Source organism: Conger conger, chromosome 6 (genome assembly GCF_963514075.1).
Source record: "Conger conger chromosome 6, fConCon1.1, whole genome shotgun sequence".
NCBI lineage: Eukaryota > Metazoa > Chordata > Actinopteri > Anguilliformes > Congridae > Conger > Conger conger.
This window is the reverse complement of record NC_083765.1, coordinates 14,783,876-14,804,836: the sequence shown is the minus strand read 5'-3', so window position 1 is coordinate 14,804,836 and position 20,961 is coordinate 14,783,876. Positions and strand designations below refer to the sequence as shown.

At 42.5% G+C, this 20,961-nt stretch overlaps 1 protein-coding gene across 4 annotated transcripts in view; it reads left to right on the top strand.

Annotated features, from left to right (window-relative positions):
* Positions 1-5,447: 5,447 nt before the first annotated feature.
* The window catches only part of mrvi1 (murine retrovirus integration site 1 homolog), a 29,284-nt gene continuing 13,770 nt past the window's right edge, over positions 5,448-20,961 (top strand). The window contains exons 1-5 of one of the 4 annotated variants that reach the window (XM_061246019.1): positions 5,448-5,744; positions 12,140-12,263; positions 12,655-12,778; positions 13,213-13,336; positions 16,102-16,304. In XM_061246019.1, coding sequence (XP_061102003.1) covers positions 16,233-16,304 — 72 coding nt within the window. In that variant the 5' untranslated portion in view covers positions 5,448-5,744; positions 12,140-12,263; positions 12,655-12,778; positions 13,213-13,336; positions 16,102-16,232. Of the gene's footprint in view, positions 5,745-8,019; positions 8,259-12,139; positions 12,264-12,654; positions 12,779-13,212; positions 13,337-16,097; positions 16,305-20,961 lie in introns of those variants that run through there. The other 3 variants (XM_061246017.1, XM_061246018.1, XM_061246016.1) reach the window with 3 other exon arrangements.

Here is a 20,961-nt window from a genome sequence, read left to right as displayed (position 1 = left end):
TTGATAGGCTACAGCAGCAGAAGTCTGAATAAGTCTAAAAATAAGTCTCATAAATACCTAATAAAATTCTCACTGAGTGTATAATCTGCCAAAAGGATATTGAAATGATCCGTGGTGTTGGTGTTAATGGGGGAATATTGTGTCAACAGAACGAAAAGCTCTCCCAAGAGAGGACTAGTGCTGAAGGCCGTGTCGGCAAACTGATGAGGATGAATGTTGAAATAAGGGTGAGAAGTTTAGCTTGCAGTGATGGAAAGGACCTACCAACCTTAATACCATGTGGCTTTGCAACGTGGGTGAAATATGAAGAAATAAATACCATAACATTGCAAAATAACATAAAAATGATGAACCATCCCATTTTCATTGCATGCAGGAAGAGCTTGACGAAACACTCATCTTATTGGCTGAAAAAGATAATAACATCTCCAAGGTGAGAAATATATGAGCACATGCAGTATGTAGAGACTGTCTAGTACTATTTGTTCTGTATATTTTAAATGTTTCAGACCTACAGTATTTAAAATGTTGTTTCTTTGTTTCTCTGTGAAAGAAAACTACATTCATCAATGAGCTGAAAGTCTCCCACCTGGCAAACCTGAGAATCATTGAGGTATCAGCACTGAACATCATTAAAATCATGCAAATGAATGTGAAATATTTACCCATGGTGAATTATTGTTATGGTAAGAGAAAAGAGTGCTGTCTTGAGAACACATTTTTCAAAACATTTTTTGCATTCAGAACAGTTAAATCAATATAAATTGCACTGTAGTATTAGAATACTGTTGCTCACTGTGTCTTTATTTTTAAAGGGAATGCAGTTGGAGCTGATAAGGTTGCAGGAGAATTCACAACAGGAACTCTTGAGGTAGACAGTACATAGTCTCTACATATTACTATCATTTTTGAGCTGTTGACATGTAAAGTGCATAATTTTAAGCACATTATATTCATTCAAACCACTGATTTCCACCAATGTAGTAATAAGATTTAGCGTTAAAATTGTAGACTTCCAACAAATGGAATTTATTTTCACTTTATTTGATGACTTGCAGAGACGTAACATAACAGGCACTGCTCAGTGGCTACAATCATAGTTTGCCATCTAGAGGTGAAACACCATTACTGCTGTTCAATAAGTGAATACTACTACAACTACTACTACTACTACAAAGAAGAAGAAGAAGAAGAAGAAGAAGAAGAAGAAGAAGAAGAAGAAAGATTATTTCTGTTAATTCTACATAAAATATAATAGCAACACCAGAAATACACTGCAACAGAAATGCAAGAAGATAATAAGGGTAAGAACAAAAAGCAAACATGATGCCACAATCTGAGCAGGCTTATGCTGGGCATGTCTCCCCCATGCTTTTTCTAACCCTTTCCTTTCTGGTGTAGATGTTTCCCTGGTTACAGTTTTTGTTTTGTGTATTGAGCAGCCTGAGAATTGGCTGTGGCATCACCACAAAGAGACCAGCTGGGGCCCTGAGCCTGCGGATGACTCATGAGTCCAGTGTCTGTTATGGACAGGTTTGACAGGTGTACAGCTGGCCCTCAGAGTCCCCTCCCTGGACACCGCCCTGTCCTGCAGATCCCATCTCTGCAGTCTGAAATCCAGGAGATGCAGGAGGTCTGCTGAAATTCCCTGCATGGCCACATGACACATACATATTTGTTTTGCGTGCTTTACCTTTCAATCACTTTTCTTAATGTAACCATGAACAAAATTTCTGAGGCTGCTTACACATTGCATCTGTTTTGTTTTTGTTGCGGACAAACTCATAATCTGGCAATTTTTGACTATGAAATTTCACTTGAATTTATTTATATTGGTGTGATTTTAACAGGTTCATCATTACAATGCAGACCTCTGATTATAACCATAACGCATAAGAAAATGCTCCTGGCTGTGGGTGCTTACTGTGATTTTCACACTCACAACAGGGAGAGAATATGGAGGGGGGGAACAGTCCGATCTGCGGCATTTTACCTCAGAACATCCAGAAGGAGGACTTTCAGCGGGTTCTACACAAGATCAAGTCCTTGGAGTTTGTTCCACTCTTCCACCGACAGCACGAGGCGGTGAGAATCCACAAGTATGGAAGGATGAGCGGCTTTGAGTGCACAGGTCTCTGTATCTTTGTAACATTGTCTCTCCATAGTTTCAGTTCAAATCTGCCCAGCCTGGAAGGAGGAATTATGATCTGGGATGTCTCCTTGGTCTGGTGCTGTCAATCAGTGGTTCAAAAATCAGAGCAGGAACATGATTGTATACTGGCACCTGCCATGGTCACTTTCATTATATTGTGTCAGTCTGCTGTGTTCAATCATAAATTGTGGTATGGTATGTATCATAAATGAGTAGTTTATTTCTGTACTATGGTCCTTATTATATTGTTTAACTTTTCTTAATGTTATTCAGGATGCCCACACAGGCAGTGCTGTTCATGTGTTTGAGAGAGCCTTCCTCCAGTCCCAGCAACAGCAGGCAAGCACCAAGCAACAGCTTGCAAATGTGTATGTGAGTTTTTACTGCTCTAAATATGTCTGTGAGTTTTTACCTCTCATCTCATTCTCAATCACAGGCCTCAGCTATTAGCCACTGCATCAAAGCAGTCCAGTGTATCGATTGATATTGCAGGACTGAGATTTAGCTTCCATGTTTGTCCTTGCCAGGTTCATGAATACCTCCCTGTTTTCAGCCTTCTGATGGCGGAAGTGTACATTATATTCCGAGGTGGAAAATACAGGTTCAAAAAGTAAAATCCATGGCCATTATTTTGTTCCAATCAGCTGGATTTGCTAATCAGCACAATTCACAATTCCTCAGCCAGAAAGGTGAACTAATTAGTGAAATCAGCTGGCAGAGTCCATGGGGAGAAGAAATACATGACAGGACTTTTACATTCTGACCCCTGGACTTTACATCATTGATTATAAGGTTAATGGACAGGCATTTGTGAATAAGGGCCAAAGTGTAGGGTACTGGTGTGGTGACAGCACAGGAAGGTGCTACCGTGGGAAGGCCTGAGAGCCAGGTGGTGTTTTCCAGGGAGAAGGATCTTGCGCTCCAGAGGGCCCTGCAAAAGGAGGTGGAGGGGAGGCTGGAGGAGGCCTTAAGGCAGAGCCAGCAGGCCAAGAAGATGGCCACAGTCAACTGGTGGAGGGCCCTAAAGATGGAGGAGGACAGGACCAAGGCACAGAAGGAGGCGTCCCTGGCCAGCCATGCCCGGGTGGAGACTGAGGAGAAGTGGCGACTGGGCGAGGCCACCATCCAGGAGCTGCAGGACCAGGTTCGCCACCTGCAGACGGCACTGAGAACTGCAGCCCTCTCCACGGACCCCGTGGTGGTGGAGGAGGCGGGCGGGTGTGCGGAGGCGGGGGCGGACTGCGGACGGGAGGCGGAGGCGGAGAGAGCGACGGAGGCGTGGAGAAGGGTGGAGGCGAGGACGGTCCAGGCGGTAAAGGCCGCGGACCTGCTCCACCGGAGCGAGGGGAGGCTCTGCCAGGCCAGGGAGAGAATGGAGGCTGCCGCAGACAGGGTGGAGCAGGCTCTGAGCAGGGCTGCCGAGGCCGAGGCCCAGCTCCACCAGCTGAAGGACAAAATCTCCAAAAAACTAGAGGTATATGACTCTATATATAGATGACAGTGTCTGACAGCACTCACCTTCAGGCCAAATCTGTCACACTACCAGTCACTGATTTGAATGGTGCTGGGGGAAATGCGGGTTCTGTAAGGTCACAGTAAGCGGACATACTATTTGCATAGTGACAGTTGCTCTGACCAACTCTTTAGACAAGTTTGAGCTCAGGTCTTTTTTTTAATCTAAAATAACTTATACATTTTTGCAATGATTGCTGACCTACATTATATATTATTTTTAGCCATTAGTTCCAGTGCAGTTATCAGTTGCAGTGAACAAGTAGCTGGTGCTACCCACCTACTCCTACTGTGCACCACATCATCTGATTATTATCAGAACCAGCATGTAAAATCATTAGTGAAATCAGGTGGTGTACCACACGGTATGAGCAAATACTTGCAGACACTGCGGCCCCCAGGACGTGGAGTTGAGCAGTGCTGAACTAACACTTTCCATGCTGTTCTCAAGCCCACAGGTCCCAGTCACTCATCTGATCGAGGAACTGCAGTCATAGACTCCTCTGGGCACAGCGGTACAGAGAGACCCTCAAGCTCCTCTTCACTGAAGTCAGTGAGCCAGGCCTACCAGGTCCCTCTAGGCCACCCACTGAATACCCCTCCAGGTACTGTATAATGGCCACAAACACCAACATTTTATAGAGAATTCAGATTTAAGTGTAAAAGAGCGTGACTAGAGCAGCATATTCGCGGCTCTGCCTTCGACTTCCTGTTAGGTCCCCAGGGGCCACTGTAGCCTGCAGAGCATGGATCCTGTCCAAACCCTAATCTCTCTCTCTTTCTGTCTGTGTCTCTCCCTCTTCCTCTTTATCCCTCTCTCTCCCTCTCTCTCTTTCTCTCTGTGTCTCTCCCTCTTCCTCTTTCTCTCTCTCCCTCTCTCTCTTTCTCTCGGTCTCTCTCTTTCTCTCCCTCTCGCTGTCTCTGTCTCTCTCTCTCCCTCTTCCGTTTTCTCTGTCTCTCTCCCTCGTTCCCTCTCTCTGTCACGCATGGTCAAAAGCTGGCTATATACTCTGATAAAATAAAAAATATTCCGATCTGTGCCCTCCTCCACTTTTTGCTGCATAAATTACTGGTTCAGGTACAATTATAGATATAAACTCTTGACTTCAAACTTGTAGAGACAAAGATTCTATTCGGCTTTACCCAATTTCATCATGGACTTTCACAATCTATGCTGTATAGCAGAACTTAGTTGGTGTAGCAATAGAAAAGCCTAAAAGTAGCTCTAACTTCCCCATTGCATTGCATGAGACCGGTGTCAGAGAGTTCCCACCAGTATTTGAATAATGTGGTCAGTTGATAGTGTCGCCTCTTAGAAATAGATGTTACAGACCTTTACAGACTTAATTCTATTTCACTCCAATGTGCACTTAAGACTGCAGGTTCCATATGAAACAGAACATTTGCAAAATGCATTTTTTGTTTGTGTAACAAAAATGCTACAAAATGACTGTAATTACTGTAAAATACAGGAAATGTAGACAAGCAAGCCAACTTACTACCAAGATGTTACTGTTATTTGACTGCTACGGTTCATTCCTAAAATTATTTATCCACATATTCACAGTAAAAAATGTACTGTACATTTTACAGCATGCACACACACAACCACAGCATGCCTGTGCATAATTGTGTGTGTGCAGGTTTGAGTGTATGCCAGGCTTGGTAAGATGCTGAGAATGTGTTTCTTGTTCACCACTGAGGATGTTGCTTCCATGAGCTGCTGAAATGCAAATGACACAAAGAGGAAGCGAGGGCCAACTGCTTTTCGGTAAAGGATCTGCAGCACACGCACATGGTTGCCTGGTTATGGTTGCCCTTAGATATGCAAAGAGGGTGAAAGAGGTGCTGATGCCCTCTCAAAATGTACTGTATGCAGGGCCCTTGCCTGCCATCCAAGCCCATGAGTCACTTCAATGCATCTCACTCTGAAAGCGTCTCGTATTTGTGCATCTCAGCAGCCGATTTGCATGGCTAGTGGACCTCATGCAAATTCACTGTGTCTTGCCGCCTTTGCATCTTGTTTCGAACAGGTGAGGCCATTTCTCTGACTACAGGAGGAGGTGACAGCTGCACAGAGGTAAGCCACAATTTAAAAACCTTGCCTTGTTTCATGATGTGATTTAAGACTAAAACACATAGAACCTGATGAATTATATAACAGCTTTTATAACAAAGTAGTTGTGTGTTTTTAAAGAATTTCCTTTGGGTGATTGTGCTTAGATCTGTTTTATATCATTGCTAGGAGTTAAAATAGTAAGCAGCACCGTAACTCCTGACATAGAAAAAATGTGTACAAAATACACATAGCAGCAAGCACATGTTCAAATGCATGCTTAATATCACATTTCATAAAGCCTTTTGTTTTCTCCTTTTTCTAACTTCTCACACCTCATTCTAAAACTATTTGTTGAAGTAAATTACTAGCCAACGGGTAGTGTAGGCTATTTGTTTATTATCTGTCCACACCATCTGTGAAGCAGAAAAAACTTGTGCATCTCGCGTTTTAATTGTTGGGAATGTGAAATATTTAAAGTTTAAAAGTTTAAAAGTCCTTTTACCCCTTCAATATGTGTTGCCTTCATATGTATTGCCTCGCTGCAGCTGCACTTCCAAAATAAGATTTTACTCCATAATATCTCGTTTAGGTTTAATAATACAATTGTTTCTGGAATTGTCTGGTCATTTTTCATTCAAGATTAAAAGCGACCTGCGTCCATTGGAAATTTTACACTTCAGCAATTTAAAATATATTTTGGTCATAATATTATTTTGAATCAAATGAAGCAGTAACGTCTTTGAATGGAACAATGGGCTACATATTATGCAAAATGCTGACAATCTGCAACTGAGTCTAAAATCATTTAATGCGGTGAAGATAAATAGAAATAGATCCCTGGTATTTTTTTGCACGGCTGGTCCTCGTTACCTTAAATCCGATCCGGGCACTGAACACCCAGAATTTGGATTAGCCTTAATCTCCGGCGTTCGCACTGAGCTCAGCTGTCAGTCCATTTTCAACACCGGCACGGATGGAGAGTTAAGGGTGTTTGATGTGTTTCTAGCTTTTAGCATTGTCGAAGCCTGAAGATCTTTCCTGTTGCTAACAGAAGAGTCGCCATAATAAAGTAATCAGGTGTTAGCTGGTTGTCTGTTACAATTGGAAGAAATACTATAAAACCTGAACTTCTCTTATTTGTTGTTCCAATTTTGATGTTATACGGTATACTGTTTGTGGGATATCTTTATATAATCTTGCATCACTGAAATGCGGAAGACCAAACTCAAAATGTCACACAACTGGCATTTCCCTGTCTTAAAATAGACACAGATGTTCTAAACTAGGGCCGTGATCATGAATGCTTTTTCCAATGATGTCTCTTAAATCAACGACTTTTGCTAGTGTCCATTTGTTTAGCTGCAGTTAGCTTGGTGAGATCTTACAGCTATATTCCCATGAATAGCCATGCACTTTCAGACCTACAGTATATGGACTGTCAGGTCAAAGGTCAGATGATGTTTTTGTGTGTGTGTCTTTGGATGCATCTGCTTGGACTAAGCAAGTGTACACAAGTGCACCTCCTCATGCCTTGAGAGTAGGCGGGGGTCATGAGTTCCCTCATCCTTGACCAACATAAACATCAGATTCAAGATTAGTCACAGCCTGACCAATTCCATGAAAGTTGATTTAGTTTATTTTTTCACAAGAGAAGTGGCCTATTAATAATGTACAAACTGGTGGGACCCATTGCCGTTGGTTGGAGAGAGAAATTGTGGCGAGTCACGCAATAAATATGAAAATAAATAAACTATATTGTGCAGTTTCTACATTCACATCACTCAAATGAAGCAGATGCTCAGTAAATGCAGTTGATTTGACAGAATTAAAATGTTGAATTGCTGAATTGAAATGCATACTCATCTGCAATTTAATATGGAGCCCGTCATAGAAAATGTAGTTCCATTACTGTTACTGTAGGCTCCCGTTTTCCGACTGCGTAGTGTTAGTCTTGGCCTGTCTGAGGAGCTGTTGATGAGTCGGGGGACCAGTGTCTCTATTGTGGGAGTCAGGGAATGTTTACTTACCATGTGCTGAAGGCTGAGATTGGGGCCAACCCCCATGGTGGATGGACAGGGGATCCTCTCAATTGTGAAAACGCCCCCACCCTGGCCCCCAAGACAGCAGCAGAATGGGCCCAGGAAACCTCAGAATAACTGCCAGACACAAATAGGAAATGAGGGGGTGGGGGGGGGGGGGGGCGGGGGTGGAACATGGGTAGAAAATAGGGATTTACGGGGAAGGGGGATCTCGGAGGACGTGATCACTCTTCTCCGGGCACGAGGCAAGCCGGGGACTGTGAGCATGGAGAGCAGCAGCACAGCCAGATGAAACGTTGCCCTTAAATGGTAAAAGCTCCCAGGAGTGAAGGGGAGGCAGGCGGAGGAAGAAAAAAAAAAGGAAAAGAAGGAGAGGAGAAAAGGGAGAAAAGGGACTCTGGATCACTTGTGCTTTCGGTGGAAATCTCCCCGCCAGAGGAATATAGGAGCGTTGTGGTGCTACGGGGCCGGTGTGCACTCACCCTCAGAAGCTCAGGTAGGGTCATTATGGTTGGGTGGAGAGGGCGGGTGGGTTATTCACCACTGTTATTTTTATCCCAACTCATGGACAAGTCCCTCGAGTCCCAAGTGCATGTGTGTGGGCTGTGTTATCATGTTGAAGGCAGTTATATGTGTGTATCAGTGTCTGTTCTGAGTTCTGTTAGTCTATTGTTAGCCATTGGTAGCCCAGGATACATGATACTGCTTTGCACACCAAAAGACAATTATTTTGCCAGATATTGGTATTGAATGTAAACTCTGATCAAAATGTTTTATTTATATGTAGGAGTGTCAAGTTTCTGCTGCCTCTTGATACCTGTTGACAGCTTTCTTGGCATGGGAAACAATTTTACAATTGATGTATCACCATGAGTTTCTTGTCTGACAGCTAAGCTTCTTTGTGAAAAGTTCTGCCATTTCTGCCTCCATCACCTCCCCTCCATCTCCAAACTTCTCTCTCACCCTTCTCACACTCTCTCCATCCTGTTATCTCGCACAGGGGCAGTATAAACGGCACTTCCCCTGCTCTGTCCTGTACGCTCTGTGCTTCACAAAACCAAATTTTAAACAAATCTGGCCAGCACGGAAGCGCTTACATAACAGTGCAAAGGGCCACAGCGTTCACTTTCTCATGAAAATGAGCGAAAGCTTTGTTGTGAATTAACCCTCAGCCCTCCAGCAGTGATGGGCTCACCCACCGTCCCCTCTGGATTTGTTCTCTTATGAGAGCTGACCCCCACATTTGATGAAATGCCAGAATCCTTAAAATAGCTCTCGCCAAAGAGTAGTCTCCCACACAGCTTCTCTAATGTATTCTACCAACAGGAAACAATCTGGGTGATTCAATTATACTGCAACATGTCTGGTTGTTGCAGCCCACTGGGTATCTGTTTGATACAGCTCTTCTGCTTACCCCTTGCCTGACCTGTACAGAGCAGGTTTTCAAATGCGTTTGAACACAGGACTTGTTTGTTTGCAGACAACTCAATAATAATTTCTCAGGAGGTCTATAACACACTAGCAACATTTATCCGAATATTGAATAACATTGCAACACTGTGTTTTCACTGTATTTCACTGTATTGTAATTTCACTTTCAGTTGTGTTCTTACTCTGTTTTTATCTTTATTTCTATTATATTTTATGGGGCTCATGGGTGGTTCAGTCTGTGAAGCCACGTACCAGTCTGAGTTTGTACAGTGCTCACCACGTGCACAAGCCTGGGCCTTGTAGTCCTGACATCACAGGTTTGAGCCTAGTGTCCTGACTGTGAACATTTTGATTATGAGACCACAGCAGTTGGATGACTGGCTCTTCCTTATGCATATAAGGCCTAACGTTACTGCAGCATATCCCAACCCGCCTGCAGCATATCACAATCCTGGTGCAACATATCCCAACCCTACTGCACTAAATCCCAACCTTACTGCAGCATATCCCAACCCTACAGCAACATATCCCAATCCGCCTGCAGCATATCCCAACCCGACTGCTGCATATCCCAACCCGACTGCTGCATATCCCAACCCTACTGCAGCATATCCCAACCCTACTGCACTAAATCCCAACCTTACTGCAGCATATCCCAACCCGACTGCTGCATATCCCAACCCTACTGCAGCATATCCCAACCCTACTGCAGCATATCCCAACCCGCCTGCTGCATATCCCAACCCTACTGCAGCATATCCCAACCCTACTGCACTAAATCCCAACCTTACTGCAGCATATCCCAACCCGACTGCTGCATATCCCAACCCTACTGCAGCATATCCCAACCCGACTGCTGCATATCCCAACCCTACTGCACTAAATCCCAACCGTACTGCAGCATATCCCAACCCGACTGCTGCATATCCCAACCCTACTGCAGCTTATCCCAACCCGCCTGCAGCATATCCCAACCCTACTCTATTCACCGGGTGCATATGTGCTACCACTACTCATCAGTGAGAGCTGAACCTCTTCTGCAGTCTTCAGATACACATGTGAGAGGATTGTAGAGCTGCTGAATCCACAATGAGAGAAAAATAAAATGTCTGCAAAAGAAGCAGCCATGAGGGGCAGTATAGTATTGGCAGTCTGTTGTGACTCTGAGAGGACCACAGGGAGTTTGCTGGCCTGGCCTGGCCTGGCTCTCGGGCTGAAGACAGCTGAGTGGAGATCAGTATCCCATTCCCATCCTTGGCCATTGTTGCTCTGTGCCTGGCAGTGCACCAGCCTTGGTTTAGCACCATGTAGGTGTCAGAGTGCAAGCAAGGCCACTGTGATAGAGGAGTATAAAGATGATATCTGTCTGTGATATAGCAAGAAGGCAATGCATCCCAAACACTCCTCCAAACAGTGTTCATTCAGAAAAGGAGAGGCATTCAGACCCCCCTTCCCCATCTGAATTATATAATTCATAGCAATGGGATTGGAGGAAAACAGCCTGCTGGGATTCCCTTGGTTATGCCCTGAATTGGACAGAAAAGCAGAGCGGCTGTGGGTTGACTGAGGTGAGTCTGCTGTTGGGCAGGATGCCTGGAGATGGGCTGCATTCTGAAGATCCTGAAGTACAGTGTGGGTGGGGCCTGTTACCCTGACAGCAGTGCCCAAATTAGAATCACGCGCAATGGCAAATACTGTATATAAGTATATTTAGGTGACCACTTTCATTTAGAAAGGACGTTTTGGCCTATATCGCCATGTATACAATCTGCTCTTAATCTGTCCCATGGTGATGAGCAGGAAGTGCAGAAGGGTGACTTCCCTTTTCCGTGGCCCTTAATCCTTTATGGTGTATGATCACAAGTTCTTAACTGACTTAGAATTTAGAAAATTGTTTCCAATAAATGGTAAATGGTTGGCATTTATATAGTGCCTTTATCCAAAGCGCTGTACAATTGATGCTTCTCATTCACCCATTAATACACACACTCACACACCGATGGTCCATTGATCACATGAGTTTATTATAGATCCTAGCCCTGTCTCCACAACTATCAGTCTCTGCAGACACTATAAATACTTTTTAAACCTTTTCAAATAACAATATTACTGAGGTATTCCAGCAAGTTTAGGTTAACATTTTGGAGCTAAGGAATAAATATTTCAAAAAGATCACAATACAGAAACAGCCTGCAAACTGGTGAACTTGACGAAGTCCCCCAGTTAAATTCAGCCATCCATGATCCTGGCTGCAGTATTGGGTTATGCTGCCAAAACCAAAGCCTTTCAGAGACTTGCTGTCCAATGCAGTCAAACTTCTCCCCAAGACTATTATTAGCATTGATTTGTTTTTGGTCAGGGGGTTACTCTCCTTATATGGTAATGGGGGCTACACCCCTTGAACTTATGATGATGATGATTATCATGCTGTTGATTGTTGTTATTACTATTAGTAGCAGGAGTAGTAATATTACTAGTGGCTATATTAGTTTCACATGGAGGGAGAATAGTGGTAAACAACATTTCTCATGCAGTTTCTGTTTCCTTTTGGAATTCTGAAACATGATTGTCTGTACATCCCGGTTCATTTAGCCTGCAGGGTCTTAATTCCTGCGAAAGTGCCTGAAAATATTGCCTCTTATGATTGTGAAGGTGGTTATGATTGTGAAGTGTATAGTAAACCTGTAGGTGTTTGTATCTTCTGGTAGAAATTGGCCTGCACTCCCTCAACCTGGCACGTGGAAAGCATATCTATGCAATCTGGCCATTTATGGCTGCCTTTTTGACTGTCAAATCACCCTACCTGGTGATGCCCAGCTCATCGACTGAATGAAGCCTCTGATGAAGGCTGTACTGGCTAGTGATACTAATATAATCTGTGTAACATTTTCTTTGGTCCAGGGCTTTTATGATGAGAGATTAATTTGCAGTTTTTCTCTTGGTCAGGACGATAACACTTCCGGAACAGCTTGCCTTACTGACACGCCAACACAAGCACAGGTCCCGTGTGGCAGCAGCAATTCACAGCCAAACAGCACAGACAATGACAGCACAGGACCTCTCGTGTTAGGTAACAAAGTTTTCCACTTTACAGCCGAAATACACATCTGCTTTAGCCTCTACATCATTAGTCTCATTAACCCCAACCACCATGACACGCTGTGTATATAATTTAACTCTTGAGTTTAATTATCTCTGTTTAGCCCCAGGTTATCATTTCCTGTGTAGCCTCTGGGTTTATTACTTCCTGTGATGGCCTCTGGGTTTATTACTTCCTGTTTGGCCTCTGGGTTTATTCATTCCTGTGATGGCCTCTGGGCTTATTACTTCCTGTGCTAGCCTCTGGATTTATCACTTCCTGTTTGGCCTCTGGGTTTATCACATGCTGTTTGGTCTCTGGGTTTATCACATGCTGTTTGGTCTCTGGGTTTTTCTCAATGGGCTCTATCCCTTACTCTCAGTACACACAAGGACACAGACAACGCTCTTGGAAAGCTGGCCCCAGGATATCCTACACCCGGAGACACGCCCTGAGCCCGATCACAAGAATGGTCCAGACAGCAACACCCTCGAGCACACAGCAGGGTAACATTCATAATCACACCGACATTCACATTAACCATCACAGTCATACACATACGCTCACATTCCTCCAGCGTTTACCAGAAAGGAATCTCCAGTGTTTATAAGAGAGAGCCATTTTCTCACACACAGAGTAGGCTCAGCTCGATCTGAAACTGTGCAGAAACCTCTGTGTTTACATCGTCCTGCGCCTGGGCCAGCACTCTGTGGCTAGCAGCACTCTTCCTGGTCATGGGTGCTTCAGTGTCGGTGCACTGCTGAAGATGCGTCCCGTCAGAGTTTAACACTCAGACCTCACTTTCACACTTCTGCTGTGGCAGGAAATAGCTGTGCTAATGACAGCTATTAAGGCATTCTCATGCACTGTATGTACTCTGATCGTCACATACATTTAATGTTTTATTTCCCATGAATGTCTTTAACTGAACATTGTCCAGGAGTCTGACTGGTCTAAGATCGGAGGGTCCAGCCTGCCATGACAACTGTCAGTCAGAGCCAGTAGACAATGGGAGGAGCCAGGCCGTGCTGACTGAGAACCCCACTCCTCTTGTTGTAGTGACGGTGAGTCCACATACTGCACGCTCTCACTGTGTGTGCACCATGCAGGACTGTTCACTGTAGATCACTTAGAGGAACTGCTTTCTGCTTGCTATTCCTAGCAGTAAAAGAGCATGGAAGCACATGGAATGGAACATGGAATGTTTTAAATATTTACTGTGGAAACTTTAGGTTTAGGTTTTTCTTAAACTGGGGAATGTGATGACAAGATGACAAGAAGGTGTATTATTAAAATAAGTCATAATAATAGTAGTTATCATCATCATCACTGCCATCATTGTCATCATTACTATCATCCAGGAACCCACAGGCAACCAGCTGTTGTCTGAGAGATGCACCCTTGCTCCAGGTCCCTGGCTCATGGCTGAGTGCACACACTGCATCAGCAGTGCTCCCAGTGTGTGGGGTGCAGGTAGCATAGCAGAAACTGTTGATTAAGGAGTTAAAGAAGAAAGGTGGATGGGAATTGTTCAAAATTAACTTGGTCGTCACATCATCATAGCTGCTAGCTGACTGTAACGTAGAGGACCAGAGCGATACAATGACACAGTGGAGAGACTAAGGGGGTGTCACAGAGGAACAGGAACATTTTGGGAAGAAGGCGAGGAGGAGGGGAATGGGGCCAGCTGAACGGGCAGCAGCAGTGATGATTACATCGGCGGAAGGAGAGCCCACTGCCCCCCTCGTTCTGAGCTGTGTTTTTAAGTGATGACATGTCTGATAAGAGCATTTCTCTGTCTGGGGGTTGTTTATACTATGGGAGATATGGTGACACTTTCCCAGTGTGCCTGTTACCCATCTTTTTCTGGAGTTGTACAAACATTATATTTGGCATACATTTAAAAAGCGTATACCAAATACCAAACAGATCCTGTTCGAAATCCACATATCACTCCTCCACATCCTATAACTGCCTATGACGTTTTTGTGAGAGTGTTCTTACATAAGAACATAATAACCCTACTTTCTTGGAGTCTACACTGGACAAGTCTACAATCTTAAGCACCCATTCTCTTTGTTTGTTAAGAAGTGCTGTCTTTACAATATTGGTAAATTGTGATTGTGAATTGATGAAAAAAAAATGTATCTTAGGCAAATGCCACAAATGTAACATGGACTAATTTCCAGTGATTTCTAGAATGCCATAATCAATAATCTGAGTCCATTTGCTAGTAATCTCCGTTTTCTCTTAATTGTCTAACATTGAAGATTTCTCTTGCTTCTCATTGAGTTAGAGAATGTGGTGAGCTAAAAGGTAAACTGGAGTTACATTCCAAATCAATCAAGTATAGGGTAAAGGGAAGTGATAAATCCTTCCATTATCTGTATACCGTTTTGTGCTCACAGCAAATACTGTAGCAAACATTAACGATACACAAATGATGCGCAGAACAGATTCAAGGATTTTCACATCCTCATTTAGGAATACCTTGAATTTAGGCATGAGGATTTGTAGCCTTCACAAATTCAAATAAATCTGTTAATGTAACAAAATGGCTGCACATTGTTTTGACAAGAACAAAAAATATTATTCCTAATGTAAATATCGGCATATTAGCAATGTCAGTTGTTAAAAATGCCCTGGAGTGTACCCACCCTATGACCTCTGACATGATTACTTACTGTTATGTTAGTTGCTATATTCCAAGAGGGATTTCTCTTTACACTGTAGTCTGAGACCACCTACCAATGTATGAAAGTGCCCCAGATCTCTTGGACACTACCTTCGAATGTGGTGAAATCTACAGGCAGATGTGCATTCAAAGAGAGATGGTCCTCTTTATTCTTTAGAAATGTTCTGTTGAATGTTCATTTTGCGAAATCTAGGTTCTATTACGGCTATTTTTTCCTAGTCGAAAGATACCATAGTCAACGTGTAGCATTACCTCATCTTTAAATTCTCATCCACCTCTTCTTTCTTTTGTAGGCTGAGGCAGTGCCTAATTTTGTCCAGATACTGTGCGAGCAAGGGGTAGCTTACATCTACGCATTCCAATCAAATAAGCCTAAATTTAGCTGATGGAAAAATATATTCATGGTCTCCCAGCCTAACCCCAGTTATTCATTTTTAGGAAAGGTCTGTTAGTCAGGTCTGCTTGGCCAAATATTTTCAAGCTGAAGGTCAGAGAGAGCCGTCGACCCCTTTCTGTGGCCAAAAGAGCTTGACCAGTAAGTCCAGAGCAGTCCTTTTATGCAAAGTATAAGCACTTTATTAGGTATTTTTTAGACTTCTGCTGCTGTAGCCTATTCACTTAGAGGTTTGACACATTGTGTGTTCAGAGATGCTCTTCTACATACCTCTGTTGTAAAGCATGGTTATTTGCTTTACTGTCACCTTCCTGTCAGCTTCGACCAGTCTGGCACTTCTCATCTGACCTCTTTCATTAACTATGCTTTTTGCCCACACAATGTGTTTTTGTTTTTCATACCATTCTCTGCAAACTCTAGAGACTGTTGTATGTGAAAAACCCAGGAGATCAGCAGATTCTGAGTTACTCAAACCACCCTGTCTGGCACAATCATTCCACAGTCAAAGTCACTTTGATGAGATTTCTTCCCCATTCTGATATTTGGTCTGAAAAACAGCTGAACCTCTTGACCATGTCTGCATACTTTTATGCATTTAGTTGCTACCACATGATTGGCTGATTAAATATTTGGATTAACAAGCTGGTGTCCAGGTGTACCTAATAAAGTGATAACTGAGTGTATGTGTGCATGTCTGTGGGCGTCTGCCTGTCTGTCTGTGTGTGCTGTTGTCTAGGCAGTAGAAGACCCCATTCAACAGCGTGCCACTCTAAGAGAACGAGATTGGCCGACTCAGACAGGTATCTCCACCCCCAGCTCTGCCCCTTACATTTCCACCCAAGCCACATCTGTCTTCCGTCAAGTCCCCACCATGCCCACGCTCCCTGAGGAAGAGGAAGACTCTCCTGAAGACCTCGACAGTACCAACAGCTCTCCCGTCACTGTGAGTGGTGTGCCTTTCACTTACACCCCTCTCTCCTTTCCTCTCCTCCCATCTCCTCCTTCCTATCCTGTTATCACTCTGTTGCCACAGTCACCACAAGTGAGCCTCAGGCAGCCTCTTGGCATGCAGGTCCAGCAGCCTGTTTGCAGGAAACAGTGACCCCACTAAATGCTCTCTGAGCAGAACATTGACGGGGCAGCCCACAGGAAGCTCTTATATTCATTACTGTTATCTTGTTTCCATCTGGGAAGTGTCTTGCAGAGCAGAATGTTGAGTATTACAGTTTTTTGTTTTTTTTACAATCACTTCGACCCTAATCTCACAAGCTTGTGCTCAATTTTCAAAACCTTAGACACGACACTCAAAATGGTGAGCACTTGTAACACAGCCCATTCGTCTGTTCAAAACATGCATTGTGCATTCATATCTTTACAGAAATCTTGCACTTCCAAACTCATTGGTTCAAATTCCTAATTTTTCATGAAATACTATGATACGTGATCGCCCACACAAAAGATACCTATAGATTCACTGTTTAGTTGTTTTTACAACACTTTACTATAGGATGAAAAAATGATACATGTTTCAATATGGTCTTTTTGTGGTTCTAAATAAAGGGAATAGTGGAAACAGTAGAAGAGAGTGGAATCATTGAAAATAATCAGAATACTGTAAAAATATATATAAGTATAACGCACTGTGGGTTTGTTTCACAGTTTTTTTACAACTGCAAACATTTTTTTCAGTTTTCAGTTAGCACAAGAGCACTGTATGTGGACCAAACTGAATTATTTTTTTCATTGCTTTTACAAAAAATCAGGTTGAACCACCTATACCTTTCTCCAGTCCAATTTGAAAATCCGTAACAGAAAATAGTGCATTCACTGTAATGCCACTGGTTGTTAGTGTTTTTTAGATCATTGTTCTATGATTGACACATAAAATTCTAATGCTGGTGCATTTCCTTTGAGACATGTTCCCAGTGGTTGGGTAGTTTTGATCCATTTTGTGAATGAAATGAACTGACAAGCTGTATGTTGGTGCAGAGAGTTGTATGAAGAGTTTTGAAAGAGTGAATTTTTAGCAATTGTAAAAAACTTTAATCATAGCAACCAAATTATAGGTACAAATTCAGAAAAAAAACCTGAACTGCAGTGAAAGACACTGCTGTCTACCAGGACCTCTAAGACAAGAAACAAGGCCACCTCTCTGAAGGAGTATTTGTCGTCTGTCATTCCATTGACCACCTCCACCTCCTCTTCCTCCTCCTCTCACCGCTTGATCTCTATTCTAACATGGATCATCTGACTGCTCCATGTTGTCGTAGATGCATTGTAATGAATGAAAAGACCGTATTTTCAGATGTAATATGTGCATTTCATTTTGAAATGCTAATACTATGAAAGTTAAGTTGAGTCATTGTAAACAAGTGATTTGGTTCTGAAATTAGTGTCAAAGTGATTGTGACAGCGGTTGTTTAACTTCAGACGTGATAAAATGTACTCTGGCAGAGTAATGCATTCTCCGTAGCAGCTTATTTTCGACTGAGTATTTTGTTGTGTGGAACTTCCAATCCAATTACTTATTGGAACTTTTGCTTAAAATGTGATGTTTTGTTAACTTAATTTCATCACTCTGTTCTTGCCTGCCCTTGTTTCGTCAGCACACATGCAGTGCAGGCGGTTGGGCTGTTGTTGTGGTCAGGGCCGGTTTGGACAGCACGTCCACTCTCACCTGAGGCACTGGCTCCACGTTTACAGGGTGGCCCCTCCTCAGATTTCCCCCTCACCATACCTCCATTAATCCTGCCTGAAATGTTTATTGAACAATGCTGGCATTCACATTGTGGTCTGCCCTAAAGTACATTTTAAGAGCGTTTTCATGTCAAACAGCCCAGTCCGGCACACCTCCCAGATGCGCTGATAGAGGAGCTTTAACATTCCCTGCGTAAAAGAGTACAGCACTGTCAAGTAGCTGGCTGGGTAGGCCAAAGTACTATGTGGTTTATTTGCCTAAAAGAATAGTTTTTGCCAGGACATCAAAGGGTTTTCAAATGAGTAACTCTCACAAGATCGCGCAAATTCTTCCTCTTCTAGGCATTAGAGAAAATGAAGCCAATGGACTTTGCCCGAGTGTATCTTGATATTTCATTTTTTTATACTTTATTTAACTTTTATATTACCAGGTTAGTTCCACTGAGATTAAAAAATCTCTTTTATAAGAGAGACCTGGCCAAAAGAGCAGCACATCCAGTTTCAGACAATCTAAAGCATAAAAGTATACAAAAAGTACAAAAACAGTCAGAATGTGCAAAATACAATCAAGTGCAAAAAGCAGTCAATTTCCTGCTAAAAACATTTGCAATTTCCAACAGGTTCTATTTTTAAACTCTTGGCAATAGCTTTAAATTTATTAAGTGTGACCAAGTTCTGAAGTTTGCTATTCCAGGCAGAGAACACATAAAGGCCTTCTTGCCAAACTCAGGCAGAGAAGCTTGAGACCATAACCTATAAGTGCCTCCACATTTCTGTGACATAAAGGAGGAGAGTTTTCCTAAAATTGCTTCATAGATAAGACCATACCAGTGACTAAGCTTTCATATGGACAAAGCAGGCCGATTGAGTTTGGAATATAATGTACAATGGCGAGTGAGAGCTCTACAATTTGTAATGAACACAGCAGATTACCATAATCAAGAACGGATCAATCTCTGCCTGACATCAAAAGAAAAACAAGACTTGCTCCTAAAATAAAACCCTAGTTTTAACTTTAGATTTTTTTTTACCAGGTGCTGAATATGATGCTTAAAAGAGATTTGTATTTGTATTTGTAAGTGGTAACAGCTTCAACTGCTTTACCTTGAGAAGTTACAGTGTTTTAATGACATCTTTCTGGAGTTTGAAAAGACCATGATTTTAGTTTTATCTGCATTCAAGACAACCATCAGTTGACAAAGCTGAGCCTACACTATATCAAAAGCAGCTTGCAGGTACTCCAGCGCCTTTTTTAGGGTGAGCGCACAGCAATAAATTACAGTGTTATCCGCATAGAAATTTAAATTAGCATTACGTACATTTGATCCCAGACAGTTAATATTCATTGTAAATGTATGATCAGTGAAGCCAATGTTAAAAAGAAGTTTCAAAACGACATGACCCACAGTATGGAAGGCTTTTGATAAATCAATAAAAAGAGACACGCAATTCTACGTATCATCCTGAGCTAAGATTATATCATTTACCGCTTTCATGCCACCAGTTGATTTTGCTACTATTTTTTCTAACCCCTGAATGTAATTTGTACATAAATACTCCTTAATCTGGTTACTAACCAGTGTTTCCAGAAGTAGAGCAGGGGGAGAGCATAAGCAGCCTTCCGGACTTTAGGGATTTCATTTGAAACCAAAGTATGATTAAAAAGATGTGACAGTGGTTAAGCTATATAATCTGCTGCAAATTTTAAGAAACCTGGTTCCAGGTGATTCGGGCCAGCCGGTTTGCGAGGATTCAACTGCTTTAGGGCATTATGAACCGCAGCAACAGAAAAAGGGTTCAAACAAAATGTCTGGTCAACAGGAGCAGCATTGTCAGTAGTTGTCCACAGGGGAAGACGTGACAGAATCAAGTGAAAACCCAGAGGATATAAAATGCTCATTAAAACAGTTCAACAGACCTATCAGACACAATAACAGAGTATTTGATTGTACAGGAAGGTAGATTATTAGATTCATCACATGCTGACAAAGATTTAATAGCTTTCCAGAAACTTTGTGGATTGTTCATGTTTTCTGCAGATACAGATAGATAAAACTCAGATTTGATCATGTCATGATAGATAGGATAGATAGCATGGATACAACTTCAAACAGAAATGTAAAATGTACTTAATTAAAAATGTAGTTTTAATGCTGAGACACAGAATATATTTGCCTGTTAGACATCATAGAAATGATTTTTCCTTTTTGCGAGTGTCTCACATGAGGCGGTGTTTGATATAAGGTCGGCTCTGTCCCACTGGTTCTCATCTGGGGAAGAGCCTGCACAGAGAATGCAGATTGTTCAACTGGAACATTTTGGTAGCAGCTCCTTCATCCCTGGCTGATCAGAGAAGACCCAGCAGCTTCCAGAAATAACTTTAGCATCACAAGCGACCACTGTTTGTTTATTTTTCCTAAAAAGTGCTTTGAAAGAGTATGTTTTTTGTCTGGGCTCACACAATCACAGCTCCATTAAATAACAGTAAATCTGGACATTCAAAGGGAATCGACTCCTTGGGGTCCCTGTTCCATGACCTCTGATCCCTAACCAACATTGCTAGAAAAGAAAACAAATTAGAGCTTTAACTTCCTCACACCAGAAACTATTTGTTCACCAAGTTGTGTACATTAGTTGTATATTTTGCCTGCATACTGTATATAGTAGCATATACAAAGTCTTAGAATTTAGCTCGGATTTCTTTATTTTACTGTGACAGAAGACCTATGGTATTTTGGTATTTATTGAGGTTGAGAAATGTAAATGTTGGAATTCTGTCGTATTTACTCATTCTTAGGGTGGTTAAGGTGCATTACTGGGACACGCAAGGTCGGTGGTTTGGCCCTTAACCCTGCATTGCTCCAGGGGAGGATTGCCTCCTGCTTAGTCTAATCACCTGTATC